This window comes from Vulpes lagopus, chromosome 10 (genome assembly GCF_018345385.1).
Source record: "Vulpes lagopus strain Blue_001 chromosome 10, ASM1834538v1, whole genome shotgun sequence".
Classification (NCBI taxonomy): Eukaryota; Metazoa; Chordata; class Mammalia; order Carnivora; family Canidae; genus Vulpes; species Vulpes lagopus.
Window position 1 is genome coordinate 38,275,971 of NC_054833.1, and position 22,535 is coordinate 38,298,505.

General features: G+C 40.7%; 1 protein-coding gene across 1 annotated transcript in view; it reads left to right on the forward strand.

Annotated features, from left to right (window-relative positions):
- Positions 1 to 5,591: 5,591 nt before the first annotated feature.
- BLID (BH3-like motif containing, cell death inducer) overlaps positions 5,592 to 22,535 on the forward strand; it is a 49,155-nt gene continuing 32,211 nt past the window's right edge. Inside the window, 1 exon segment of the mRNA XM_041772994.1 lies at positions 5,592 to 5,732. Coding sequence (XP_041628928.1) covers positions 5,592 to 5,732 — 141 coding nt within the window.

Here is a 22,535-nt window from a genome sequence, read left to right on the forward strand (position 1 = left end):
ATTTCACAGATGAGGATATCAGAGTCTATGACTACACATCTGATATTAGTCAGAACAGGAAGGTCGTGGAGGAATGCCTCTCTAAGTGCCAGATCAAAGAATTGTATGTGGCCAGGGCATGTTGGTTTTCCTCCTACCCATCTTGACATTCGAAGTAATTGCACTTCAGCTTGAATTTTTTCTAAGTCAACATTATAACTCACTTCTAGGTCTCTTTTTCAAATAGCTTTGTTTAGTGTTTCAGCGTCTGTGCTTCTTGATAATTTCTCAAATGCCTTTCTTCCTCATTCTCTATCACTGCTGCTCTTCCCTACTGAAGTTGAATCCCTGGTACAAAATAGTATATTGAAGGTCAGATGCAAGTCAATAGGTATCTCTGTGAAAACCGAGAGAAACAAAAGCTTACCACTTCCCAATATTTATTAGAACATACTGAAAGAGTTCATGTGTTGGTGCCAAGGTCAAGGAGGTCAGCCCACACTTGAGCTCAGGCATTTGAGTTTGCCAAATGAGTCAGTCAAATGGGAATGTTGGGGTTTCTTGGCTGGATGTATGTCAATATTACTGTGCATAAAAGATGTCCATTTGTTATACCAGCTTTTGCTATCACACTAAACCATCAGTTTAAAGAATGTCTAATGTCCTGAGTGCACTTGTCTTTACAAGAAATTCCTAACTTGCAAGGGCAGATAAATTTTGTTGAATATTTTTCAGTCTTTGCTTTCTTTTCCTTGTCACTCCCTGTCTATCCACTGTTTCCTTCATGCCTCTTCTGAACCCCTATAAGAGGTAGGCAGACTCTCTCCTAGCCGACTGCCAATACCAGCACACATACAATTATTTCTGTACTGTCTCTCTTCCCTGCTAGAGGAGACATTCCATGCACACCTGACCTGTTTTTCCCTCTTCTGAATAATTCATCTGCAGGTCACTGGTGCCATATACCGGCTGGCAAAAACTAGGCACTCAATAAATATTTGTTGAATGGATGCAAGATAGAATGAATAGAAAAGCATATTAGTTTATTTTGCCACATGTTTGGCTTCACAGAAACATTTAGATTTTTTTCTTCTGAGCATCTTTCATTCATAATGCCTCTCTGCTCTCCTCAGTCAATATTTATTGAGCATGTTCGATGTGTCAGGCACTCGAATATATGCCAACATGAGTGAGACATGATCCCTACTCTCTACTAATGATCATGTTGGTTCTGAGTCAGGCAGCCATTGTTGGTGAATTACCAACAACTGTGGGTGGAGCCTATAAACAGCTGTTTGTGAAAGAATGTAGAAGAGGAAGACATTACCCTGATCTCGAGACCCTCATAGCTCATGGTGTAGTGAACAAATATATACATGAAATATATAATAGATGCCTATCTTCTAAGTAGTGAGGTACTTTAGAAGTGTAAAGGTAATTACCCTTGTAGAGGTAAAATAATGACTTTTTCCCCCCACAATGAAATCTCTCTGATACTTCCATATAGTATGTAATTTATATTATAAATATTCCTTCTGTACTACTCTATGCTCAACACTAAGCCAGGGCAATGAAGAAGGAAAGTGTGAGACTTGCTTCTAGGAAGGTGCAGGCCAAGAAATAAGTGTGTGACTCATACCTGAAAATGAGAGTGACTATAAGTGAGCAGGAGAGAGAAGAAGAGAGAAAGGAAGGGAAGGGAAGGGAAGGGAAGGGAAGGGATGGTAAGAAAGAAACTTTCTTCTTCAGTCCCCTGTGTCTAGGTCCAAAGAATTCCAATGATGATGGCTTTAAATTCGGGAATTTTAACTTTCTCCCTGAGATGTTTTTTTCCAAGACAGTGCTTGATATTGTTTACGTGACAGATGTGAGTTTAGTAGAAATATAAGAAATGTCTAAATAACTCCAGGTAATCTAGGTTATTGGAGAGAGTTAGCCTGTTTTCAGGTGTCTTGTTTTATTGTGAGTTAAGACTTGCAAGGGATTTTCAGATTTAGCCCCTCCATCTCTACTAACCATACATTATCAACATTTTTTTTTCATTATCAACATTTAAAAAGATTTTTTTTAAGTCTCTCCTCACCTTTACGATGGCTAGAAGCATTAGATCTTGGGTTCATTTAGTGCATATTTTCTTGGTACTTACTAGGTGCCAGCCAGCATTCCAGGCCCTAGAATTTATCACCCAAATCATTGACCTGGCTGCCATTGGTAATATTGGTTTTCCTTTTATAAGATACATTTCAAAGTGCCTCTGAAAAGGTCTTTAGATCCCCCCCCCCCGCCTTTTTTTTTTTTTTTGACAAAAGGACTCCTCATGCATGCATGTGATTTTGTTTTAATTGCTAAAAGGAATATGAAGCAGAGCTGGAATAACATAGAAACTAAAATTAAAACAATTTGAGAATTTCAAGAACCATGACCCTTTAGAATAGTCCTAAGCCACCACTTTGTCAGGCTCCTGGGAGCAAGACAAGACAAGCTGAAAGGACGATAATCTACAATACAATTGCAGGAAGAAGAGTGTTTTCTTTTAAGTATTGACCTAATGCTTCCTGTGCCTGGGGCACAGACTGGGCACTTCACATGCATGATTTCATTCCCTTCTCCCAATAATCATGGGAAATAGATCCTATTATTCCCATTTGATAGATTAGGAAAAGGGGGCTCTGAGGGAAGTCACCCAAACCATATACCTAATAAATAGGGTAGAGAATACTTCAGTACAGATCCAATGACTTCAAAGACCTTGCCCTAGGTAGAAATCTCAGAGTATTCTTTTTAAGACTTAGAACCAGTTCTTGGTGACTCTAAGAAAGCCTTCTCTCTCTGAAGACTAAAGGAGGGGTTAATTTGGTTTTGGATTTTGTCCTAAAAACCTCTGGGATTTATTGGAGGATGCTATCACTTGCCATTTTTTCACCTGCTACACATTGAACATGCTAGAGAGTCCCTCTTCAACTCAGCCATCTGTGCTCTTGGCTTTTAAATTCCATGAAAATGACTGGACACATTCTTCTTATTCCATCCATACCCAAGGCCAGAGGGAGACATTCTGTTGGCTTTCTCTGGTAATCTTTCCTAACACTGGTTTCAGTATCTGTTCCAAGGTCTTCATTCCATCTTCCTTTTATCCCTTTTGTTTATGTGGGTGTGTATTTTCTATATTATTTCTCATAATCATTACATTATGTTAATGTAATTATAACACAAATGTATTAAAATATTAAAGCCGTATATTTTAATCATTAAGACCCAAAGCTCAGACAATGTCCTCAACTGTTGATTTTAGTAATTAAAGAATTTAAAGAGCAAGAGCAAATAACAAGCAGCTTCTGAATTTGAAAAATATCCAATAAATAGCGCAGAGATCCAACAGCTCAAACCAGGTTTGAATCATCCATCTTATATGGCTTACGTATAGGCCTACCTAAACACAGGGAATTGGATTAGTCATGGGCATAGAATTTTGCAACATAAGGAGCATTTGAGATCCAACCCCGACACTGTAGAGAAGGAACTAAACCCTGGAAAGGTTAGTGATTTGCCCAAAGTCAAACAGGAAGGCAGCATGGGATTGAAAGCAGTGATTCTCAAACTTTTATCTATAGATTTAAAAAAACAGACTGTTACAACACACATTTCCTGAATCACAGTCCCAGATACTCTGATTCAGATCAGGGGTAGGGCCCAGGAATCTGCACGATTAATGAGCCTCCAGGGTGATTTGGCGGCTGGTGGTCCTGAGGCCACACTTTCAGGAACACTAATCTGGAATCTCGGCCTTGTGACAATTTCTTCCCAAAGGACTGTGTTGCCTCCCTACATTAGAGAACATTCCAAACAGCACAGAAGACTCTTTGTGATTCACGTTAATGCTCTTTTTTCCTGACTCAACAGCTAATTCCCGATTGCATCATTCACTGAGAAGTATTCCTTTACTCCCTAAGCCCCCATCAGGTACCAGACACTGTGCCTGGAGGTAGAGATACACATATTTGAACCCAACTCCAGCTCCAAAAAGCCCAGACTTAGCAAGAGGAGTAGCTACTGTCTTGAGCTCTTGCTTTATACTCACTTCACACAGTTTATCTCATGCAGCCATCTCTCAGCCTACCTTTAGGTAAGGCTGTACATAATAACAATATGGTTTGGGAGTTTTTCATATTTATAGAATCACTTCTTCACATTTAGTATGTCCTGGAAGTATTTCTTTGTTCTTTCTTTGTATATGTCTGGTCTTTATCACAACTAGAGAGCATTTCTCAATACTGGTGGGCCATCATGCCTTTAACCATTCCCATATAGATGAGTGCTCAATTGCTTATATTTTTTCCTACTACAAAGTCCCATGATGGGTTACAGAGTAAATATTGTTATCCTCATTTTACCTTGTCCAGGATCTGTCAGTGGCAAGATTTCAGATTTCAGTGGAGGCCTATTTCAAAGACTCCAAGTTACCTTCCTTTCACTATTATGCCTTTTGATAATTGCAGTAGAAGGGCATCAGTGCTGGATGAGGTGGGTACTAAAAGATCACCACCAACCCAGCTGCTGATGGAACCTCAGGCACAGTCATCTGAGGAAGTGACATTAGAATAAAACTTAGAAGTCTTCTGGGCAGAGAGGAAGAAAGCCATTTTAGGAAGAGGATTAGGCATTTTATACACCCATCAGCTATACCTTTGGTCACCTACTTGGGGAAACCTGTAATACACACTTGAGAAGAGGTTCAGAGAAAAAAAAAAGACATGATATTTGCACACCAGGATCTAACGGTGCGATTTGTGGGTGTGGGTGTGCCTATGCATGTGTGAAAAATACTAGAGTAATGAGCTGATGAGAACAGTATAAATAAATACCTACTTCACTTGGCAGCTTTGGCAGATAGCTGGAAATGAGTAGGCCGTGGGGTCCTGTCTACATGGCATGGCACAGAAATTTGCCCTGTTAATAGCTCAGTTTCTCCTCCTGAAATGAAGAAAGTACCATCTAGTCCCTGCCTACTTGACAGGGATGTTACAAGGCTTGGTTAATTTCTGTAAATGTTTTGAGCTCCTCCGATGTGTGTTCTGTAAATAGGAGGTATTAATAGCAGCCATCAGAGCTGAAACAAAAGTGAATTGAGCTACAGCCATTTTCTGTGAAAGAAATACAAATGCCCATAAAGCGTGAAGCCCACACGGGGTCCATCACATTGACCCTTCTTTAAAAGGCACCCTGGATCTCATATAGGACATCACGACAGCTCAGGCCCTGATCTCAAGTGGGAAAATTCAGAAGACTGGCTGGATTTTCCAATGTTTAATTTCCCAGCTGATTACTATGATTAAGAGCCCGTCTGGCACAGCCCATTTGCGAGGTGTGTATGCAGGGAAGTGGGACTCTAGGAACGGCTGCAATCTAACGGGAAAAAAAGAAAAAAAATGCACAGTGGAGCCAGTGCCATTTTGGAGCTCTCTGCTAAGATGTTTAAATAGGAATTTCATTGTATTAGCATTAGTGAAGCCAGGAGGCCATATGCCGTAAGAAAGGCAGTTAGGGAGCAAATGTTTCTCTTTCTTGGGCTTTTATGTTAGCTTAGTGTGGATTTGGTGGTGCCTTTGTCTGCCATGGGTCTGGAGGCTATGAACATGCTAAGAAGAAAATCCAGCTTTGGGTTTCAGTGGCGACATACCAACATCCGTACCCATGAACTCATAGCCACTAAGTATGTGGTGGCTAGGGAGATGCAGTTACCCTCCCACACCAAGGTGGTGGTGATCACTTAGGACAACGGGTACCCTACAGCCCATGTTCCCTTCCTCCTAGACCTCCAAAGAAAGCTCTGGGCAGGGGGTGGAGGAAGCCATATGTTAGCTCTCACATCTTCTCGGCCTCTTCAGTGTAACTGCACTTTCAAATCAATTCACAGGCAGGTCGGTCTTGTAAGCACTAATAGGACTTACAGATGTGCAGAAAAACCAAGGTTATGATGCTCCGCTGAACTCCCGGACGGAATTTCTTGTAATTCTCTGTTACCCAGGGGATCCTGTGTAAACTCATTCCAGACAGATTTTTTTTATTATACTTTATTTCTGAACTCCAACCAGGCCTTCCCTTTGGAGGTCAAGGCTCCCAGTCTCCTTGAAAATTCCTACCTCGAAGGTAGAGGCTTCTGACTCCTGTGGTCCCCATTTCTGCCGGGGGGCTCTTAGGTCCACAAGGAAAACTCATCAGCGACTTGATCTTAATCCCTCACTGTGTGTGCACAGGTCACTGAAGAACATCTGGTAGGCTCGACCTTTCATGTCCGTTTGCCAAATGGATTCAAGTGGGGGTTACTGGAGAGAACCCATCTGTAGGCCTCTGTGGTGATGGAGGGATGGGCTAAGTGGTGGTCTGACTTGGAAGGAGGAAGATCTGTAAGCCCTATCTACTTTGTTCAGTCCAGAAAGGATTGATGGACCCTACCCCCGCCCCCCTTCAATGGTTGGAAGATCTCCATCTTTACAAGCTATCATGCTGAGTGTCTTTGGGCTAAGGCTAGGAAAGTGTCCTTCACCTCATCTCAGAAATGTGAAAATAATGTTGGCTTCTCCATAGGTTGGAATCAATACCTAATTGCCTGTGGGGAGATTCCCATCCTATCTCTGAAGAAGGTGGATTTCACAGCCCATAATGTGGAGTTCAGCAGAGAAAACTAGGTCAATAAGAGTGAGAAAGCCTCTGATGTTGGTCCCCTTAGGCTTCTGTTTCTGAAAAGGGACTTTTACTTTAATTACTTAGACCATAGACTAAAGCTTTACCTTCTTGTGGGGCAAAAGTCCACTAGTGAACCTACGAATTACAGTGAGATCTTATTTACAATGATATGGCTTCCTCAGGACCCAGGTATTTCTGATGAGCTCTGTCTGTTGCTGAATGTCTTGAATGAAGGGTAAGTCCACTAATTTTAGGTCCTGTTCAGCCATAGCTGTCTAACCTCCTCAAAGGAGGGAGCCAGGCTAAGTCAATGAGGTGGGATGGCAAGTATCCAAATCTCATCACAGTGTCTTCTCCTTGCCCCTACTTGCCCTCACCCAGGACCAAGAACCTTCCAGACTTCCCAGGAGAAATGGTAATGCCCATCTGGACCAAGGTGTATCATCTGAGGATAAGTCTTTGTTATAAAATGTGTTGTCTCACATAGAGATTCTGAGAATCAGATTAGGATGAATGGATTTGGCATCCCGGGCTACACAGAAACTGCTCTGGGCTACACAGAAACTGCTCTTTTTCATGATTTTTCTTGCCTTCAACAGAGACGTAGCTGTCAGACTGGCATCTCTCAGTGACTGGGCGAAGAGGATGGGAGGTGTTTTTGCCAATTTTTTTCAACCTTGCTCCACTAATTTAGAGTATAATCTAAAGACTGTGTGGATAGGATGTGTAAGAAAAAAATCAACCCAAACTCCTTTATTAGCTAGAATGTCTAGAGATATAATAATAATAATAACAATAATAATAGTAGTAGTAGTAGTATTACTTTCCAGGAATCCCAAAATCCATCATCCAGAGGCTCCTGAACAGCACCTCCCCACTGTCATAAAGAAGTCAAGGAAATGTTCCTACAAGAGGAGTTCAGGGTCAGTCAGGAATGGCAGATATTACTTAGTATATGTTCTATCAAACTCCTTCCCCCTTGGCAGTGATAACTTACTAAATGCTCGTAAAACTCTTTCCTACTGAGATCAGACAGGATTTCAAAATCCTTTTAAGTTTGTACTCCAGACAGCCCCTAACAGTCAGTCAGAGTTGGCATAAAGGGCTCAATCTTTAAAAATAAAAATATGGAAAAAAGTGGCATCTTGTGTTCTTCATGGCATAATTAAAATGTTTCAAGAAGAGATTTTGGACTTGTTCTGTGGCTCTTGCCAGCCTTTTCTGTTTACAGATCATTTAGATGGGACTCAAGATTTAGCTTTCTGCTTACCCCGCCCATTCTTATCCACCACCCCAAAAGCATCACACCAAAAAAATGGGAAATATGATCCTGCTTTTATGAGCCATCCATGAGGTGATGTCTGGTCCATATTAAATGTCAGAAATAAATTATTGATGTGAGATGAAAATACAGAGATGTGATTATATTATGGATATTAATCCTACCCAAGAATAGCATCTTCACCATCTTGAATGCTCCCTGAGGGACACTGATACTTCTCAATTATACTTTAGTAACCACTTGCCTTGGGAATATATAGAAAATGTGTAAACATTTTATATGGGACACTTAGAATTTGATGTCTTCTTCAGATCTTGAATTTATCCTCTCCTCAATCCTGCCGCATGTATGAAAACAAATAAAAACAAAGTGAGCAGTAACAACTGCCCTAGGTAATGGACAGATGGACTTTAGTCCAGGTCTAGATAGGCTAATAATATTTTGCAGAATCAGGAGTCTGCGACCCCTCTGTCACTCACGATCAGAATTATGGCAACGCACAGTCAGATGGGTTTGACTAGAACACACTGCTGGAGACCCTTCTCAATCTTAATTGACTTCTGATGTCAATCTCCAATACAAGCGTTTGGTGGCTTATTCTTTGGGGGATACCCAAGATGGCAGCTGCTAGTGTACTTGTGGCAGGGGTTTCCAACATTCTCGGGACTATGGGGGGCACACAATGGCTGAGAGACAAGTGAGGTGGAATGAGAAGAGGGGCACCGTGAAATCCCTTCAGCCTGACCTAGGACCCTCTTCTGAGTTTGGGGAGGGGCATCATTGTGATGCTGCCATTACAGTAACACATGAGCTTTAGCAAGATCCTTAACTTTTCTCTATGTCTGCTCTCTGCCCCAACGTGGAGTAGTAATACCAGCTGGGCTTCGGAGACAATGACTGGATGATGTGTAAAGCATTTTGCAATCTGAGGCATTAGGTCATAAAAAATGGAGAGGCAAAACATTCTGTTCCTTACCCTGTGTGTGGGGCATCAGACTGAATTTCAGGGTGGAGTAAGCGAAGGTCACTTTACAAATGCAAAAAAGATGTGGCCTTTGAGCTCAAGGCTGGAGATGAGAGATTTGGATGGGACACACACACGCACACACACACGTACCTATACTCATGTTAAAACTAGCAGTTGTATCACTTTTTACTTTGAGATGTGTCTGGGTGGCATTACAGTTTGCCAGCCACTGTTAATAGGGCTATTTTTCTTCCCACATCTCAGAGAACAGACACATTAGAGATTTTCTAATATGATGTGAAAAAACGTATTTTTTATCTGAAAGTTGTCCGAATGAACTCATTATGCATCTGATGCAGGCCTTCTTCCAGGCCAGCCCAGCCATGTTGGTCATTTGTTTACTAGTATCTTTCTTTTTCCACAAAGGATTGGCAGGGTTGGAGGGAGGGCAGGTGGTGCTGTAATGAAAAGTATCTGATATGTTTTCTGTTCTTTGGGGACTTGGAGAAGGCCGCAAGCCACCTTATACAGGAAAGCATGTTTTTGGCAATCTAGATGGAGAAGGTTCCTCCACTGCAGGACTAGTGGTCACATTGATCGCGTAAATTAGTCCTTCCTCTCTTTGATGTTGTAGGATCATGTAGCGTCCCAGCAAACATGTCTTCATAGAAGGGTGAGATAACCTTCCCATTCCCAGCAGGCAGGACAAATAGGCCAGCAGGCGACAAGGCAGGATTTCCTGGGCTTCTTGAACAAATGAAAAAAGTGCAGGTGTCACTCCCCTGCCCCCAGGCCAACCGGGTCACAGGGTAATTGCCCAGTTGCCTGCTGGGATAGGCTCACCAGGCTCTTCTCCCTCCAGGTTCATTTTTCATTTTGATTGAGTCGTGATGGCTTAGTGCCCAAACATCAGAGGATATGCCTGGTAGGGAAAAGGTCATAAAGAACTCCAATGATCCCCTCTTCCCTAAAATCCAGGTTTCGGTTTCATGGAGTCATTTGGAAGGGATGGGCAAGCAGGGCTGGTTGCTGGGTTATGTCTCTCTCTGCGAATGGCAGGAGCAAAATCTCCATCTTGCTAGTTTAAGAGTCGCCTGGCTGCCTGATTTCAACTGAGGCAGCACAGCTTGCTTTAGCTTTGAAGTGTGAAGACCAAATAAAGGTTGGCAAGGAGAAGAGATGGGAGCCGCATTGCCTCCTTGGAGCCTGGAGGGACACACCCAGCCCTATGCACTGGATGCAGATGCTTTTCCCATCCCCTGGCTAATCCCTTGTCCCATGTCCACCCCTGAGAATTGTGGCTAAAACAGCAGCCGGCTTGGTTGGTTGCCCTTCATTGGAGCTTTTCTATTGTGGCTGGTGGGCAGACATTGTAAACCTCTCTAATTTGGGAAGGGACCAAACAGATGCTCGTCCTCCAGCTATCTTGGTGTGTGTCTCACTAATCTGCTCACGACAGTGGCGCAGGGACACACACACACACACACACACACACAGACCTGACTTTGGCTTGTCCCAGCACCCTAAGTAATGGTTTTAGGCTGTATATTGTCTACCCTCTCTATGTCCTAGGGAAGATTTGAGAAATTCTAATACAGGAGGCTGAGAAAGGAAAATATTGGTTTCTACAGTACAAACATCTCTGTCCTGAAAGGAAATGTTAATTTTCCCCTAAATCAAATGTTGACATATATCAGCTGCTGCTAAAGATGTGTCACTATGGGAGAAGGTCTCTGCTCCGGAGCTTGGATATTGGGCTGGAGTCTTTCCTCCAAAATGCTAACTGGTTTAGAATCTAAACAGGTTTGGTTTAGAGGTTTTATGAATCGTTTCAGTTTGTTTTCTGAAGCTGGTCTCTCTGGGACACCCTCCTGAGCAGGGGCGCGGGGAACAGGATTCCACTTCGTGGAATGCACTGTTTTCTGCATAAGCCTGGACCCCCACACTGGCCTCTGTCATGATTCAGGCACTGCTTACCTCTGGCAGGAATACAGGAGGTGGGGGCAGGGGCAGGCGAAGGGCACAGAGAAAGGGTGTCATGCACAGGCAAAGAGAAATTGCCAGTGCTAGGTGTTTTACGTGCTGCTTTGCTCACTGCCCCCCAAACACGCAGTCTAAGTATTCTTTGTTCAACACCTATGTTTTAAAAATTCCAAATTAAGTTCCCCCAACTCTCTCCCTGCAACTAGGTGCACACATACACACACACACACATATGCATGTGCGCACACATGCACACACACACACACACACACACGCACCCTTTTAACTTGTTAAGTTTGAAAGATGATGATATATACAACCAGCATGCTTTGCCAGTCTGCACGGTGAAGGCCAAGATTAATGCAGGAGGTTGGTGCAATGTTGCCGCAGAGCAGCGTGATCAGAATACAAGATGGAGCAGAGGGGGAAAGGCCAAGAAATATGTCTGCGCTTGGAGTTTACACAAGTCTCCTTAGCAACTTGTCTGAATTTATTTTTCCCTTAATGTGTGTGGGTTTCTTCCAAACCCAAAGTGAAACAGGAGTTGGGCTCCTAACAGTGCTCGATTCCGATTCCTCCTCTTAGGAGGGCGAAATTGCTTCAGTTGGTAGCAAACCCCTCTCTCCCTTACTGGCTCCTTCCCCATCCCCATCCCCATCCCCATCCCCACCCTCACCCCCACCCCCACCCCAGGGCCCCTCCCTCACTGAGGTGGCTCTGCTCCTTGGCGTTGTGACTTTGTGGACTGTTGGTAGCTTTCCAGAAATTCTCATCTCCACGGGGGAATGATAGAGCCTGGTTCTGATGGCCACAGCTGTGCAGGTTTCTGCTACAGTCTCACTGCTTCCAGTGTGTTCCTGCGTGTGGCATATGTGTGAATGTGCCTGGTTATACGCCCGTGTGTTGTAAAATAGGGAGAAACCACAGAGCTCCCTTCCTATCCATGTATTTCTTTTTTTGTCTTGCTCCTTTTGCCTCTCTCACCTCTTCCCCCATACACACACACACACACACACACACACAGGTCCTGTAATTCTAATTTGAATATAAAGCTATTAGAAAAAAGGGCCCTGACTTTTAGGAATCTGGTCTGTTGCATTTTATGGGATCGGGCGGGCTTCAGGGGAGACAACCAGAAATACTGCAGTGGTTTTACCTCACACTGCTTTCCTTTGAAATAACTCTGGGGGAGTAGAGTTGCTGCTTCACTGGAGCCGATGTCGAATGTAAATCTTAATATCTCTCCTTTTCGCCTCCTCCCCTTTGAGAGTCAGTGGGGAGGGGTGGGGGTAGAAAAAAGAAACCTGGCCAAAAAAACGTTAAGGTTTGATTTTGGCTCTTTTACAAACAGATGTTGCTTGTCATTCTGTTGTTGTTAAGCAGGCACCAGATTGGACCAAGCAGCACTGTGTGTGTGTGTATGTGTGTATGTGTGTGCGTGTCAGAGAGAAAGAGAGAGAGAGAAGAAAGAGGAAGAGAGAAGAAAGACATTGATCCTAGGAAAAGTTGAGAGCAAGAAGTAGATAATGTAGATTAATACTTCTTCTTTCCAAACTCCACCTGGCAAAGATGATATAAAATCGTGTTCTACTTGGTGGTTTGTTGTTCCAAAGGAAGAGGGAAACATGGAAATCGGTGGATGTGCAGAGCCTGAGCTGGGGTGGGGGGGGGGGGGGGAAGCTGGCCTTTCCTAGGCTGAGACGTGGTAGGCTGTTCAGCTGTTCCCTCTGAGTAATTCTCTTCCCTGCAGTAAGGGGAGATCTTTCTGTTGCAGCTGAACTTAGTTTCTTGTGTTTGATGGTTGTCGACAACCTTGCGGGGGCTCCGGGCTCTCTTCCACTTTCCCCCCTGGAACAAGCATCCCATTGTTCCTCGGTCAAGGTTCCGAGGACACCCTGACTCTTTGCATATTGCCCCTCTCTTTTCTCGCAGGGTCCAAGTGATTTAATTGTCACTTCTTTCCCAAGCCTCTCTGTACCCCCACTTAATTCGTGGCTTCCTAATCTAATTGTGGGCTGCTCTCTCAAGAGCAAAACAGAGCTTTGAAAAGAAAAGTGTTAAAGTTGGCCGGCACACAGGAAGCCCTGCGTAGCATATAGTTCATTTATATTAAAGCAGCATATAGTTCATTTATATTAAAGAAATGACAGATGCTTGATCCTTTCTTTAAAAGAAAGCTGTATCTCATGTTTCCATGTCAGAATCAGAGTCTTCTCTATTTTGTAAAATGGTGATTCTTTTGCAGAAACCCTCCTGGCTTTATTCCGCCATCTAGCTAGAAAGGAAAGTTGTAGCTCGGCATCATTGTTTGCATTTTAAAACGGAAGAAAAATTGTCATCCTAAGCAAACTTAGTGCTTTCAAAAGTGAAAGTAGCCTCCTTAGCCAGCTGCACACGAGACAACTTGTTACTGGCAGCTTCTTTATCTTTTGTTTCTTCGGGTGTGTCAAAAGCAAATTTGCCTCCAGTGCCTCACTCCTAAATTGTTGATCTCTGTTACATTTGTGTTGAGGGTGAACACTGAGTGGGTTCCAGGCTGTTTGAGGAGTGGGCTGCTTTTCTGTCATTTAAAAGCAATCTGAGGGCATCTTTTTTTTTTTTTTTTTTTTCCGTCCACTCCAGCTTACTCTCTCATACCATTTTCATGGCTTTGTGCTTAAATTGACCTAGCCACCACTTCATTTTTAATTTTACATAAAATATTAATTTTTTTTAATGGGGGAGAAAGAGAGAATAGGTGTGATAGGAAAATGATCAATATCATTTCTAAATTTTCCCTTTGGCCAAAAGGAGCATGAAAACGATGGCATTGCCCAGCCAGTCTCCTCCCTCCCGCTCCCTTCTGGTCAGTTTTTCCTGGGCAGAGAAGACTTACTTCTACCTAAGCCCGCCCGCCTGCGAGGTGCTCCCTCTCTGGGGTCGGGTGTCCTGGTGGCAGTCCCACAAGTGGAGGACAAGCGTGGGGTGCATGGCACCAGCCAGTGACTCTTGGAGCAGCGATCACTGGATGTGCCTCTTTTGTTGAGGTGATTGGATCTTCCTTCAAAAAACAAGGGCTGCAGAGGGTGAGAAAAAAGACATCAGGAAAACGGAAAAGCCATAGGGAGACCAAAGACTAGCTGTCCCCCCTGCTTCATGATGAATGGCAAAGGGTAGATTTGAGTCGTTTTTGTTGTTGTTGTTCTTTTTTGTTTTTCTTTTCTTCTTTCCGTCCTTCCCCTTTATTCTGTTTCTCTTTTTCTTTCTCTTTCTGCGTCCTCCTTTTCTTTTCCTCCCTCCCTTCCTTCCTTTTCTTTCTTTCTTTCTTTCTTTCTTTCTTTCTTTCTTTCTTTCTTTCTCTTTTTTTCCTTTCCTTCTTTCTTTGTTTCTTTGTTTCTTTCTTTCTTTCTTCTTTTTTCTTTCCTCTTTCTTTCCCTTCTTCCTTTGTCTCTATTTCCTTCTTCCTTTGTCTTTTCTTTCTTTCTTTCTTTCTTTCTTTCTTTCTTTCTTTCTTTCTCTTTCTTTTCTTTTCTTTTCTTTTCTTTTCTTTTCTTTTCTTTTCTTTCTTTCACTTCTCTTGTTCCTTCCTTTTTAAAAAGTTCAGTGGAATTGCTTTATCCCCTCAGGACAAAGGAGGTCTGCTGAGATTCTGTACAAGACATACACATCTTTAAAAAAGAAGAAGGGTGGAGGGCAGGAAATCTTTCTGTTGGTGTCGTTCTGCTGACATCACCATGGATTTGGTGTTCAAGTCCACAGCCAGGCAAAACTCAAATACATTTTCCCTTTTGCAAGCAGCTGCACAGTGAGATTGCCTTCCATTAGTAAAGGAACAATGAAGAAAAAGGAAACCCTGCGTCTAAAACATGGCCAATGAAAGAACGTAGGAATGGAAGCCAAGAATCCTGCTGTGGTGGAAGGGGGATAGACTCATGAATTCTCCACAATAAGATATTTTACTTCTTTTTAACAGCCCCATCAGCAGAGAGAAATAATGACTCCTGAAACATTTCAGAATCAAAAAGTTAAAATGATGTTTCAATGATGCTACATCGTGCCAGGTAATGATTGCCCAACTTGATTGTGCCTTAACCATTCTTAATTATTGATAGCCTGTCTCTTAATCATGTTTAGCAAATGAGCAGTTTGGTATAAAACATTGGAACTTGTGAATATTTTGAGACCTCACATTCCTATTTGATTATTTCCCCGGTAGAATCGTTCCCAGGGTTTGTCGATAGCCAGGGAAATTCCTGGAAAAATGTGACAGTGACTTTTTTGTAGGACCTTTATATCATGTGTCGTTTTGGAAATGAAGTAAACATAATGTGGCCCAGTGGTTTTCTAGAATTATTTTTATTTCAGTGTCTGGTGTTCCCTTTTACTCTCATTCTGGTGTTAATTTTAATTTAGCTTTAATTAAGAATTGGGTGACAAAAAGAAACCAAACAACAAAGAGTCTTGATCCACTTAAAATAATTTTATTTTCCAGACGCAGGCTAATGGTTTGAAGATGTTGGCCTAGCAAGATGGCAACGAGTTTAAAAAATAGGATTCCTAAGAAGTTACTTTTTTCAGGTAATAGTGTTTTCCTGTAACTTTCCCAAACCTTTCACATCCTCTAGTACTGCAAAATTTTAGGGCATGCCTGACTGCTTTAGTTATGAAGAATAACTGCATTTTAAACTTGATTTTTTTTAAACTAGCAAATAGCTTCATAATATTCTTAGCTAATGAGTAGAGTGGTCATGGCATTCAATTTATTGGAGTTCAGAAAAAATAAATTAAAGTTATTACCTAACAGTGGTTATGTCTTTTGACAATGATTTAGCCAGGACTCATCTGAACCCATCAGGCCCTGTCCTTAAGCTCTGTGGCTATCTTGGGTAATTGCATTTAAAAATGTAAATATTAGAAGATTGTCTCTAAAAAGCCTGCCATGTGCTCTGAATTCCTGGAATATAGGGCTTATATAAATTGCATAATAATATCGACGTTTCAAGTTTAGTCCTAGATTGGTAATACAGTCTGGCAGTAAATACGGCTATCCCCATCCGTGTCCAGTGACTAAGATTTGAGCTCAGCTATCATGATAAAGGTAGTTTCCTTTAGTGGTATTAAAGAACTTTGTGCCACTTAAAGATATTTAATAACATAAATGATACATTTGCTTGATAAATTACCTTACCCTGCTTTGCCATTGTTCATAAGCATTCAGCCACATTTTCCAACTTAATTATGAGTATTACTATCTAACAGAGCCCCACAGAATCTTGCTTCATAAAGCAAGCCAAAATTTCCTCTGAAAAGAACTTTTCTTTTCCTCCTTAACACAGAGAAGGTTCTTGAAGGAGGTAGTCAACTAATATTTTGGAGAAAATATCTTCTCCAAACAAACCATTCTCCTATGAGGTCAGGGTTTGACTTATTTTTTCCCCCTGCAATCTAGACATATTTGGATTTTTTTTTCTGAAATTAAAACCGTGGATTGTTTGGAAGCTAATGCTACAGACCATTTGGAATGAATAGCTTCTCTCTGTCCTGTATTTACCAAAATAAATAAAGAGAGGGAGAGAGAGGGAGAGAGAGATGCCCCCAATTAAAACATAGCATCGCGCTACTTTCTGTGGGTCTTGAGTGTGCAAATGTATGAAGATGGCTCTAATTGAGTGACTAAGTATAACTTTGACAAATCTCCTTTCGTTCATTGTGAACAAATACTGTATTACATCTTTTTAATAAACACAATGATCAAAGTTAACCCTCGTCACTTTGGAAGCCTGGGCCGATTCCTTTCCATTTGAACAAGAGCTCTCCTGTTACACGTGCTCCAGCAATCCTAAGCACTGTTCAGAGTGCCCATCCTCAAATGCCTCTGGACCCATGCCTTTGTCAGAAAGATCAAAGGAGAATAAGAGGCTTGGGAGTTTATTTAAAATCTTTCATTTTAGAAAGGAAATGAGCATTTTAAAATAAAGCAAAGACCATTGGGAGGAGATCGGTCTGGATCCTACTTATTTCAACTTGCTACTGTTGTTTCTTTGGATCTAAAAGCCAAGCCATAGAGCTGCACCTAAATTCTCAGTGGGGAAGCTTCATGGCAGGAGTAGGGTGCCAGCATCATGCCCATGGCTCAGTCCTAATGAAATAGGCAGACAATGAAGTATCTGTGAATGGTCGCATCTCCCTATGGTCCCTATTGGTCCTTGCCGTTGGTTGGTTTTGTGTTCTCTTGCTTTCACCTTTTATATGTAAGGGCCTGCTCTTTTCTCTAAATAACCCCTCAATTCAGATCTGTCTTTTTTGTTATTAGTAGAGCCTCCCAGAATCTTGAGAAAGGCTCATGTTCTTATGTCAAGGCAACGGAGAGAATTTTGTTTGAGTGCCAGGATCTATGGACATTGCTAATAAAAATTAAAAGCTTTCTTTTTAGGTTGTGTGAAAGATGGAAGCATATGTTTTTCCCAATATCTAGGGAGGGTGATTATTTTGCTTTTCATCGTTGTGTCTTAGAAGTGGTTATGCATAAGACCATGTCTTCAATAAAATTCACAAAGAGAGCCATTAATGAAGCTTGATTGTCTTGGATGTCCCATTTTTACATGTAAAACATTGCTTTGGAAGAAAGAATACTATACTGACAAATGAAATCATTTTATAAGGAGACCTTGGAAACAGATCCATTTTCACATCCTTGAATAGTTTTGGGGGTAACCATTATACAATTTATTTTCTAGTTCAGATTTTATAAAACATGCCCAAACTTGCTTAGTATTGGTGTTTAAACCAATCGTGGGGGTGGGGTGGAAATAAAACCACAAACTTTTCCTGAAGATGAGTCTTATAATTTAATATAGCTAGAAGTCTCCTCTAGAAGACTTTTTCAGAAAATACTTCTAAGCCTTTTGGTGGTGCTCGCCAGTTTATTTTACCTGTTTTCCAGAATGCAAATAGAAAAGGAAGAGTTCGCCATCCTGTTGCTGTAATTACAGGCATTTAAAGGAAAGAACTTGCATTTGGGATTTCATGTGTTTCTCAATCTCTCTCTCTCTTACAATCTGACATCACTTTGGCCAGATCATGTGTCAAGGTCTGAAATAAATGAGACTTCCGTAATGTTAAACAGTAACGTGCTAAGATTTGCCTAGAGCCTAGTGTATCTATGGGATAAGTGAAAGCAGAGGGACCTATGTGGGGGAAAACATAGATGATGAAGTGCAGGATGAAGTCTTTCAATTTGGGGCATAAAACATTAGAAGGACAGAATCTTTGGTTGGACTAATGGCTTTAACGTTTTATTTTCAGACATCTCATACCCCCAAACGAGAGAAGATACTGAGGCCTGTTGCCACAAACCCGTAGATCCGATCTTGTGGTGATAGTCCACACAAGCTTGTGTCTATAGGTATGTGTCTGTTAGGCAATCTCACAGACTGCGGGCTTTGCCTGTATGCCACTCAATCCCCCTTCCCATCTTTTTGTTCCCCCTCTCCTCTCTTAGTTTCCTTTGAGAGTGGTAGAAATGGGAAGAAGGGCTGGTACGGAGGAAGGAGACCTTTTGTTCTGAGATGGATGGGACTCTTCAATGATTAATTTATAAGCTCACCCTCAATTCCCTTAGCTCTTGTAACTATTCTCAGCTCTCAAATTAAGACCGTGCTCACAGGTGAGGCAGCAAGAATTTGGGTGACTCAGACAGCTTACTGTGGAGTGATGAGGAAATAGATACCTGAACAAGGGTCTGTTTTATTTTCTGTAGGCCTGACTAATTGTTTTGAAAGTTACTGTGATTTTTTTTTTTTTTTTTTTTTTGAAATTGACAGAAGGTCACGTAGGAGACCCATCTCACCCTGGTTTGTTGTACCTTATGGCGGTTCTTCCTCACCCATTGTTCACAAATCAGTTCTTACCTTTAAAAATAAAATTAACTTGGGGAATGGATGCACGGAAGTCTTCATACTTCTGTAAAGAGCCAGCACTGTAAGAAAAAGAACTTGTTATAAAAAAAATGAAATTGCCCCTTGAGGTCTAACTTCATATTTGGCCAGAGTTGTATTGTAAGTCTTCACATGTTTAAGAGGCTGGAATGAAAATAATTTTATCCCCTTGCCTCTTAAATGTCACCATTGTGCCAGGATTGGAAAGCCAAACTGACTACAGATCAAAGCAAAAGTAGATGGCTATATTTGTCTCATTCCAACAATGTGAGCTGAGGAGTCTGTAAACAGAACCCAGGGTGAAAAGTTGATCAGATTTGGATGACTCTTAAACTTTTGCATCCCCTTCTGGTCAAACGCAGTGCCAGGAATTCCCTTAAGATTTTTTTTTTTAATTTTTTTTTTTTTTTTGTTCACTCTTCTAACCAGAAGAGTCAATATGAAGCAGTTACTGAGTTACCATTAGCAAAATGTTTAAAATTCAAATGATCACATTTTATTTCAATAAATGCACTTTTCTCTTAAGAACCACACTGTTCTGGGATAGTAAAACTCTTTCTTCTGTTAAGTAGATAAAAATGAGTTGTATGTTGGAATTGGGAAGGTCTAGATATAAATAAGATACGTTTAAGGGGGAGAATAAAAAGTTCTGCAAATACCCTATCCGGAGGATCTGGTGTATATCCTTTGTGTTTGCTTGGCATGGCATTGAGAAGGGTTGTGACTTCAACTGCCAGCTTGCCAAGAAATTATTACTTTATTACGGAATGATAGAACATGACATCCAGAAGAGAAAGATTGTCCTCACTGGTGTATATCATTTATAATTGTTTTCCCAAGGCCTTGATCTACCCATTAAGCAAATAATCTACTTGGTTGGTTTTACCTACCTCTTTGAAGTGGTTGACTTAGAATGGATAAGCTGCTGGCAAATTAAACTTGTACCTTCCCTGGATAAATACTTATATTTGATAAAGGCAAAATCGGGTCTCTGCTCATCCTCCCTTTAAACTGCTATTAAAGTGTGTTACTAGTGGGATGAATGTTGTTCATGAATACAAGGGGACTTTGGGGTGCCTGCCTATAGTCCCTGTACAGAGATACCAGAAGCACTACAGGATGGCCATGAGGTGACTGCCAGGTTGTTCCTTTGAAGGAGGTTTTTAAAACGCATTACCCCAAGAAAAAAGATTATGTAGAGCAATTAATCTTTTCAAAATTTCTAAGACTTGAGATATTATTATTTGATTCCTCTGACTACAAAACATTCTAGTGGAAAACCCAAAGCCCCTGGACCCTGGCCACAAGAAACAGGATATTAAACATTTTACATGATGATGCAATTCAGTGTTTTTTCCTCCTTCCATGTCCATGAATGAATGTTTCTGTAGATATTAATTATTCCTTTGGGTCTCCCTCAGAGTGGACCAAATATTATTTGGGAGGCTGAAGAAAGTAAAATAATTTCAGGTCTTCCCCAGAAAGACTCTAAAACTATATTTCACTAGTCATATTGCATAGAAGTATAGAGAGAATGAGTATTAAAGTAGTTTTATTAAAATCTTCAAATCATTACTATCAAAATACATTTATTAAGCTGAACACCAGGATGTAGTTTAGTTTTTTTAAAACAGAAAGTTATAATTCTTATTCCAAGAATTGCATTTGATAAAGCAATTCAACCCTCATCACCAGAGATGGCGGGGAGGGGGGGGCGGGGGGAGCAGCGGGAGGAGCCGATATTTAGTTTTAAATGAGTTTCTTGTTTTTATTCCAAAGTTAATAAGTGGATTTTTCTACATGGGATGAAAATGGTATGTACAAGGAATAATTAACCTTGAATTTTAATTTAATATGATTCCTTATTTTTCAATGTGTTTACCAATAATTCGCTGGTATCTGTTAGGTCCTATGCATCTTTGTCTGCTATTGTATTTAACCTCATCTAATGTTCCCTAGCTTCTCTAATTAAGATTTTTTTAAGCTTCTTATGCCTGAAATAGTACTGAAATTTTACAGAGAAGTCAATAGGAATGACTCTTTAGAAATTTCAAAGATTTATCAACACCTAACACAGTGCTCAATAAAGTTAAAATAAAGCTCCTTATTTCTTTTGGGATAGCCATATGACTAGAAAAATGATGAGATTCCATTCCTCATTCATCCAACAAACTTTTATGAGGGCTTACTGTATTCAGTACTATGTGAAACAGTGAAGATGTGACTCTGACTTAAAAATAAAAAAGGTTATCTAGTTAGGAACACCTTTGTAATATTGTGTGCCAGTTATATCGATCCCTATTTTAATGAATCACATGCTTTACTCCTAACAGTTGCCCAGCTTCCAAATATCTAATTAATACAGAATTGTTTACTCATGAAGAGTCCCTCCTCTTCCATCATCTCAGACACTTATAGTATTGTTTGAGGTTCATCCTCATTTCATTTGGGGGGACTGGTGCTGTTAGCTCTTCAGACCTCAAGGTTAACACACTGAGAGTCTGTATACGTGGATCCAGAATACCTTTGGAATCTATTCTTTAAATTTAAAGAGTGCCATAGATACTCTGTACCTCAAGATATATAACTACTGTTCTTCTCTAAATGCTACTTATTTTATTTTTTACTTCCTTCTTTTAATAAGACTTTTTATGACATCACTCCATATCATAATTGCATGTTGTTATTGCATGCCTACAAATATTTACACTAATTATGTAATGAGCCATAATTGCACTAATACATGATAATGGGCTAAAATCAGTGTAAATAAACAAGGAAATTCACACAACCAAAAGAGTAGGGTATTGAAAACCATTAGTATTCTAACAACATCTTTCTGTCTTTGACCCCCTAGAAGAAGATGAATTTTTCTACTTCTGGATATTTAAAAGCTCTACAAGCTATACGTTTAGACTAATAGACTAGCATTCTAGGACATTAAAACTTATATGGTCTTTGTTCTGTCTTGTTTGGCTGACTCTTACCAGCCCTTCCATTGCCTTGTTTTCCATTCATAAAGCTTATGTCTTGAAGGTGTTTACAGAATCAAGTAAGTGGTCAGTGCAAGTAAAACAAAAGAAGTCCAAATGCAAAGGAAAAACAATGGCTTACATTTTCTTCTAGTGTCCTAGTGAATATTAAATCATATACATAATTGAATACCTAGAGGCCAGGGGACTCACAGTTACTTCTTGAATTTCCATATAAGATCCAGGGCTTAAAGCAAACTTGACAAATTGAATTCAGCCATTCTGTGATTTTTTTTTAAACCATATTGTGAAGTTACAATATAAGAAGGACAAGAGACATGACATAAAAATAAAAATCACCTGGCCTTTACCTTTAGATTCATTTATACTCCCACTTTACCCATCCATTCACACGCTTTTCCTTTCATACAACGAACATATTTTTAAGTCTCTCCTTTGTGCCAGGTAGTAGACATACAGGTAGGATTAAATTTGCAATGGTGAATAATACAGTCCCATCTTCAGATAGTTCAAGGTATGATAAAAGAGACAGATAAATTATAATGCAATAGTGTTAGGGTTAAATTATAAATGTGTACATGAAATTATAAATGATCAGAGGAAGAGTTCTTTGAATTGAGTCTTGAAGGATTAATGGGAATTTGCTTGGTAAATCTAACTTCTCAGTCTTTCCCAGGTAGCACTGATCCAAGAGAGGCAGGCCTTCTCCAAAAAAGCAGCCCCACTCCATG